Genomic DNA, 8,226 nt, shown 5'->3' on the forward strand with positions numbered 1-8,226 from the left:
TTTTTTTCTTTTTGCTTGGCTTGTTGTAATGTAATATGAAGATACTCTCTTTTTTTGCTTATGTACTCCTTATTATTGGGATTTTTTTATTTTTTGATAATTCTATGTTATTCTAGTGTTTTTGATTAATTGAATATTTGTACTTGATAAGGCAGGAGGAGCATCTCTAGTAGAAATCCAAGTTTGGAAAAATATGTGGCTTGTTTTTCTCTGTTATTATGTTGATCACGTCTCTTTATCATTGATTTAACCCTAGTAAATTGTGGAGCATCTGCACAGGAATATTTGTCTATGTGGTTGCATAGTTTAATAGAACCGCTCACTGAAGAAAGCAGCTTGCTCCACAGCGGGTTCCTACTACTCTTGGGTAAGACAGATATCATGAATACCTTCCAGGTGGCATAATTATTACACGTTGCTCATTTTCGTTTGGGTAATAGTTAACAATGGTGGTGCATGAAGCACCTGTCGTAAAATGCAATTCATTTGAAACCGTGAAATGGGAGGTGACCCTAAACCTCAAACATAAATCTGTTGTCATTATTTATATATGGCATTAGATACTATTAATAATTTGTAACTATTCTTCTCCTCTATTTGTACACCGTCACTCATCTCTCAATTCATGCTATATGAAACCATCAAGGAGCGTAGCTCATGGAAATTGGAGCTCCATTTTAACATATGCCTTGCATTTACTTCAAGACTATAGCAAAAACCCATTTTGCTCTCCTCTTTTGATGTGAAACCAAGTGGGTTTTAATTTGTCAGTTCTCACATACAAAAGGGCATCGTGAGTAAACTCTGCCTCTTTTCCTCCTTTATGCGTTTCCAAGATTGTGCTAGGTGCTTTTAAGTGAAGGAGAAGGCTTATCGAGAAAATTTAGGGAAATTAAAAAAATGGAAAAACCTTCAGAGAGAGGGAGGTAATGCATGGATGGTTGGCAGACTTAAACAATTATAAAAAATTATGCCCTCTTAAAAGGCAGGGGGTTCCAGAAGTAAGAGGAAAAAGTAAAAACTAGTATTAATTCTTTGGCCGACTGGTATTGGACGGTTTTGACTTTTTGGTGACCTGTATGGATATGAATATAACTTGGATGGAAAGGTGGCTGGGTCTTGATCCTAGCGTTGGATCGGCCAACTCTGGTAGCATTTGCTACAAGTTGATGCTTGCAAAGGTTTTCTTCCTCCAGAAGGAGCAGGCTGGGAAGTATTGCCCTAAGAGGACTTCATATGTCTACAGGGGCCATAATAGGTGCAAGCCCTGTCCAATCATATTCGTATATTTTTAGTACTCAGCACAACATGTTAAAGAAGTGTGACATGCTAGATTTGGGTTGGGCATGTATCTTTTAGAAGCCAAAATATGTGGTGACTGTGAGTATTTCACTGTCTTCAATCAGAAATGTGTTTCCCTTGTTTTAGTTTCGCTAGATATTTGGCACGATCCCACCTTTGCGATTGGGATTGAATTTTTGGTTTTTAAGTAATTGGGTTCTACTTCATGCTTTATATCCAATGTTGAATGATTTTCCGTGAGTGACATTGCAATCTGCCAGCAAATATATTTCAAGGTGTCACATAATATCACATTCTCGAGATATGCATAAATATGACCATCAAAACTTGATGTCCTTATGTTGATTATTTCCTATATTATTACATATAATTTTATTTGGTATATTTTTGTAGTTAATGATTTTTCTCAACTTTTTGCAGGTTACGGCTTCTGCTTGGTTGAATGACCTGAGGAATCAGATTGAACGCACCAGGGTTCTGAGCACAGTTTATCGCTCTGCTTCAGCTTTGGGTTCTCGACTTCCATCCATGGCCAGTGCTAAAGCCAAAGTTGCTGGTGCTGGTGCAATATTACGTCCAGTTTCCAGCGGTACTCAGGTATGTATATTGCGGTCATGCAATCAGTTCTGCTTTGGATTGTTGTGGCAAGGGAAAATAGCAGCTGAGGTGCCCCAACCTTTGATGTGTTGCACTTTGGTCTGTAACCTCTAATATGAAGCATTTTTGTCCCAAGGTTTCATTTTAGTTTTAGTAGCACATGATCCTCAGGTTGACAACTTTACCCATATTTTTAGTCGACAAGTCAAAATTTTATTAAAAAAGACGATTTCACCCTTATTTTATGTAGACGAAAAAATGAAATAAATAACCAAAGAAACAATTAGGAATAAGAGAGAAGGCAAAGGAAAAATGGGAAAAAAACAAAGAGAACAATTTGGGTTCTCTTCTCCAGTGGGTCACCCCACCACCATACCACCCTCCTCTAATCTCCATTTGCCACCAGTGACCAGCCAACCATACTTGTAGAGACATAAACCAGCTGCAACCAACAACCTTCAAAACTGAACCCTCAGAACCCCCAAGTCTAGTCTGTATTCAACCACCCAAAGAAATAAAACTGCGAGAGAGATTGTTCAATATGGTTATAGCAACACAGAAAAAAAAAAAGGCTAGTTTAAGCATGTCTCCATAAATTTTAGGTAAAAATTGTACTTGTGAATTTTTTCTTTCTTTCTCCTTGTCTCTGTTAAATGAAAAATGAAGGAATACTCTAGTAACATTCATTTTAATTTTATACTAAATTTCTTGTACGGTCTAATCCGGTTTGCCAAACACACCCTTGAGGGTTTTGCTTTATGCACTAGAAGTACATCTCTGATTGACACTGTGATATGGGTTTGAGAATATGACCCTAGAGGCTGTTCATTTTGCCTTCCCTATCAGTACCACTAACAAAATACTGGGAGCTTCATAATGTGAGGGGTGGTATTACCTTTAACCATATGTGCCTATGTATACTTTTTGATCTTTATAATTCCAGATGTATTTAGTTCTATTATATAGGACTGATGTTGTTGTGTTAACTAGGTTGTTATGAAGAGAGCACAAAGCATGGCTCAGGCAGCTTGGTCACGCCCTTACCTACGCTCATGGTCATGCATAGGTCCACGTCTTCGATCCTCAATTGCTCAGATAAATTATAATGAAGGAGAAGACTCATCAGGATCTTCTTCAACTCAAAGAGAAACTTCGGAGCCTTTTCTCACGACCACTGAAGAGACAAGAACGGCTATTGAAAATATGGAACTTCCTGTATCTTCTTCTGATGGAATCGTTGAGAGTTCAGACAACTTTATAGATGAGGTTGGTGTCTCAGATAGTATGGCTACTAAGGATGATGACGACGAGGTTGCGTATGATGTAAGGCATGAAGATCACACAATGGAAATAGAGTTGTGGGAACAACTCAAGCTCAAGCTTAATGAGCAAGCTGATAGTGGTGAAGCCGATGTGGCCAAGGAAATTAGGGAAGAAGAAGAAGCAGCCATTGCAGAAGTAAGTGACAGCCAGACCCAAAGCTCAATCCCAGATGCGAAGGAGGTGCATAGATTTTTCCCTCCGGGAAAGATAATGCATATTGTGACACTAACATCCGACGAAGTGGGCCGTGAGAGTGATAGCAGTATTTCCAATGACGGGGACCAAAGCCAGCCGGAGGAAGAGGCGAAGGTTGGAATTTTTCTCACTCCCAGGTCATTGTATAGTAAATTAAGGCTATCGCATACCATGATAAACGACCATTTTATGCCGGCTTATAGAAGACGAATTGAAAAGCTGATTAAAGAACTTGAGAATGAAGTGACTTCTGATACACACAATTGTAGCTGAGAAATTGAACAGGAAGTGCTGTAAACTGTTGGTAGTGAATTTTGGTCGCATCTTAGTGTTAGCATCAAGAGGACTACACATACCTTAAAGGTGACGTCTTTAACAACAATTCTTTGTTCTGAAAATGATTTTGACATGTGCATAGGCTTAAAGAGTTTTCATTTCCATTGATAGTGAGAGTCCCTTTCGCAATCATGAATTCTATATTACATCATTAAAAGCATTATTTTCTTTGGTCCATCGTCTATTATAAATACACCAATCACCATATGAATGAGAAAATGTTGCCTAACTTATTTAACAATTTTAATGCCCACTTGACTCTTTGCTGCACCACTTTGAATCTCTAAATCATTTCATTTAATTCTTAATTTGCTTTGAAAAGACATTCTCTTTTTCTTGGCCACCCATAATTTGCACGTAATGATCCTACAATCGCTAGTTTGTACGCACGAATATATTCAAGTTTATACACAAGGACGAGGAAGGTAAACGTGAAAGAATGTGTTACAAGAGACGCATAAGAAGTCGACTAGAAGTTCGTACACCTCCAAATTTGTTTCTTGATTCTATTTTGATCTTATTCGCAAAAGACCAACAATAAGATTCATTCTAATTTATCAAAATCCAAGAAAAATTTAAAATGGATATGAAGTAGAAGAGGCAAAAGTCGGAGCAAAAATGGCCTTTGATTTGTCCATGCATTTATTTCTTAGAATAGGCATGCAAAGTCTACCATAGTTTGGGGCAAAATTAAATAAGGTAGATATAAATTAATGAGAATGTGAAAGAAACCTAACATTGCATCAAACGATTTCTTCTTTGCATGATAAAAAAGAATGATTTTCTTTCTTTTTTTTATTACTATTTTAGTGTAAAAAATGAATAAAAGTTTTTAGTTTCACATTTGGATAGTCCTGAAATCTAGCTGGAAAATGAAAATAACACGTCTGAGTGGAACACGTGGCAACAAACCATTGATTGATACGGTATAAAGAAAGCAACATAATCCTTCTTCTTTATATACGCAGATAACACGGAGTCGACGAATCACAGTAATATACAAATTACTTCATACCAGCGTCTGTTTACGTGTACTCTACCTCCATTAATCCATCTCTCTTTTTAAAATTTATTTGATTTGATTTGATTTGATTGATTCACATTCATATTCAAAAATCTCTCTATACCAAATCATCGTATCCAGTTTTCTGAAATGTCTTTCATGCACACGTTCTTCGTTCCTGAGGAAGCCAAGGTGGGCGACTGGGAGAAGGAAAGATAAGAAAACCCAAATTAAACAGAATTTACTTGTAGATATCCCTCTTGATCAGGTAATTTTTTGACAGAATTTTGTTTTTTATTTCATGAAAAACCCATGTTTAGATTCATCACGTTTGTGTGAATTTGTGGTATTTCAGGCATGTCGACGAGTGTATTCGGTGATTCAATGGTGAAAATTACAGGACAAAATGAGCTTGATTTTGTCGAATGCGATTGCTGTGGATTGACAGAGGAATGCACCCTGTCCTACATAGAGACAGTACGCGAGCGTTATAAGGGAAAATGGATTTGTGGGCTCTGTTCCGAGGCCGTAAACGATGAAGTTAAGCAAAAATCGATAAGCCCAGAAGAGGCCATGGCTCGCCATTTCAGCTTCTGCAACAAATTTAGGTTGGCTGGGCCACCGCCGGACCCAACCCGGCATTTGATCACCGCTATGAGACAGGTTTTAAGAAAAAGCTTAGACAGTCCCAAGTTCATAAGGTCGATGCCAAGTAGTCCCACGAAGAACAGGGGAGATATTAGCATGGGGCTTACTCGATCGGAGAGCTGTATTCCGAGTCTGTCTGAATCGGTTTGTTGTGGAATTGATGAAGATTATGAATAACTAGTAAATTCAAAGTTTCACTGTGTATAAACAAGAAACTAATGAAGTTTAACTCAAAAAGTGCTTAATTCTGATGTATCAATATCATCAATCATGTTAAGAAATGAAAATTACTTCCCTATAATGTGTCTGGTGTTTTCTTTCAATTATGTGGTTAACAATAATTGAGATTCATATTCAGATTTTATAATGATAGGCTATTGTCATGTCTGTATCTTGACGCGAATCGAATCGAATCGAATACAAGCAAGCAATTATTGAAGAAACAGGGGATTTATTATCCTGTCTGCATATATTTGTGAATAAATCCAAGCATGGTTTCCAGAAGATGTGTGTTGCGTAGGTTTTTTGTTCAACTTTCACTTCCACTAATGTAGGATGTTGTCTTTTTGTTTTGTTTTGTTTTTTTTTAATTTGGTAAAATCCCTGTTTGACTCCAATTTTTTTAAATTTATTTTCCCTCAAAATTATATTCAACCACAAATTTTATAGAACTAGTAATTTTTATCAACTTTTCAATCATACATTCATTTATTTTTATCAAAATCTACTTTTAACCAAACCAAAAACAGAGACTAAGCATTTTAAAAGGGCAATCAACTCTACAATGCTTTTGTTCGTTTTTTTTAGGACTAAGATATGATTCATGCTTATCAATCTCACGAGATTTTTCAAGCTAAGGCTTGGGGTGGACTGTTGATCGGACCTATAGTTGATGGGGAATTGATGGCGTCTTATTAGAATTTGGGGAGAGAGAGAGAGAGCGCATATATCATATATTTCTATTTATTGGACAATTATAATTACGACAATGAAAATTCATAATAAGGGAAAGATGCTAGAAGATGCATATAATCTTTAATAATAAAAATTATCAAATATATACACATCGAAACTTCATAAGCGGTCATTGAATTTTTTTAAAGGGCAACTTACAAAAATACCTTTAAAATTAGATGTTTTTTGAAAAATCATATGAAAAGTTTTTTGAAAGTATAAAATACTGCCTAAAATTAAAAAATGACACAATGTCACTTTTTTTTTTATTTAATATAAAAATTGTCTCTTTTCTTAAAAAAAGAAAAAGAAAAAGTGACACAATGTCACTTTTAAAAGTATAATGTCACATTTTTATTAAAAAATGACATGTAATCTCATTTTTATTAAAAAGTGATGTTTGTTACTAAAAAAATGTAATAAAAATTTCAAGACAACTGAAAAAAGTGACAAATTCAAAAAAAGTAACAACTACTTAAAAAAGTGACAAAAATTCAAAAAGTGTCAGAAATTTAAAAGAAAAAAGTGACACTTTGCCACATTCTCCTTGAATAAATGCCTTGCATGCATCAAATTAATTGATTCAAAGTTTTTCCTTTTTATATGTATAAAACAAGACTTGAATTTGTATGTTCAAATTTAAAAAAAAAAAAAAACAAAACACACACACATGCATCTAGTTAATTGCTCCAATGACATAATGTGACTTTTTTTTTTTTGTTTAGAAAAGTGACGTTCTATCACTTTTTCACATTCTCCTTAAACAAGCACATTGTATGCATCAATTTAATTGATTCAAAACTATTTTTTATGTATTAGCATAAAACAAGTCTTGAATTTGTATGTTCAAATTTTTTCGAATGCACACTTATGCATCTTGTTAAATGTTCAAATGGTATATTGTGACTTCTATTTAAAAAGTAACAGAATGTCACTTTTTCACATTCCCATTTCATCAAACACATTGTATGTATTAGTTTAATTGATTCAAAACTAATTTTTCATACGTATTTGTTTCGCGCGTGTTAATTCGCTAACAATTAAAGAGGATCAGACGATGTAAGGGGCGAAACCTATTGAGACAAAGTCCCAAAAAGGGGTGTTCCTTTTATTGGCGATGAACTTTACAATTGGAAACGGAAAACAACGTGCCTCCAAGGGGCGCAAGCACACGAGTTACAGAAAAGGAAGTGTTTAAGTCTAAAAGCTAAAGGAATGAAAATTACATATTCTCTGTTCGAGAGTTTTGGATTCGGTCCTTTGCTTCTAAGTTATTTCTGGGCGAGACTTCGGGCGACCGTATGCCACTCTATTCGTTCAGACTCTGAGCGACTTGCAAACTTGGGCGATGGCGTTATCGCACTATTGGGCCCCTTATTTGGGCCTTCACCTTGATTCGTTCAATTGGATTTCGTTCTTTGGGCTATCTGATTTGGGGATCCTCCAATTGGGCTTTACTCTCTGGGCTGTTCGATTTGGGCTGAATTTTTATGTGTCAACAATTACCCCCCAATATGGCAGAATTAATAATAATTATTGAATTTTGCCATATTCACTTCACGTCTCCAGCAACGTTCGCGATTTCCAAAGAATTTCAATCATTGTTTCCTTCTATAACTTGAAAAGGTGCGTCGCTTTGCAAACCCTTATAAACTCCAAACACGCCGTTTTACTACTACCAAATCACGTTTCATATTTCTTGCGCATCTTTCACGATTCACTGTTCATCTTTTGCTTCCTTGTTACGTAACTCTGAAAAGCTTCGTTCCTTCTTCAATGGCTGCTTCACAATCTCAAGCTAGCGACTCCTTTAGTTTTGATGACTTTCAGAAACTTTTGAGTCGTTCATACGTAACCCCAAGTTTTCT

The 8,226-nt window shown here is 35.8% G+C and overlaps 2 protein-coding genes across 2 annotated transcripts; both read left to right on the forward strand.

Moving 5' to 3' along the window:
- The first annotated feature begins 63 nt into the window (after positions 1-63).
- Positions 64-3,930, forward strand: LOC111366160. The gene is made up of 3 exons (XM_022986852.1): positions 64-367; positions 1,723-1,899; positions 2,890-3,930. The coding sequence occupies exons 2-3, from the start codon at positions 1,831-1,833 to the stop codon at positions 3,688-3,690; spliced, it is 870 nt and encodes a 289-aa protein (XP_022842620.1). The 5' UTR covers positions 64-367; positions 1,723-1,830; the 3' UTR covers positions 3,691-3,930.
- A 791-nt stretch (positions 3,931-4,721) lies between these two features.
- On the forward strand, positions 4,722-5,787 carry LOC111366161. Its single transcript, XM_022986853.1, has 2 exons — positions 4,722-5,024; positions 5,112-5,787. Exon 2 carries the CDS (start codon positions 5,114-5,116, stop codon positions 5,579-5,581), a length of 468 nt encoding a protein of 155 aa, XP_022842621.1. The 5' UTR covers positions 4,722-5,024; positions 5,112-5,113; the 3' UTR covers positions 5,582-5,787.
- The last annotated feature ends 2,439 nt before the right edge of the window (positions 5,788-8,226 follow it).

Source organism: Olea europaea, chromosome 17, assembly GCF_002742605.1.
Source record: "Olea europaea var. sylvestris chromosome 17, O_europaea_v1, whole genome shotgun sequence".
Lineage (NCBI taxonomy): Eukaryota > Viridiplantae > Streptophyta > Magnoliopsida > Lamiales > Oleaceae > Olea > Olea europaea.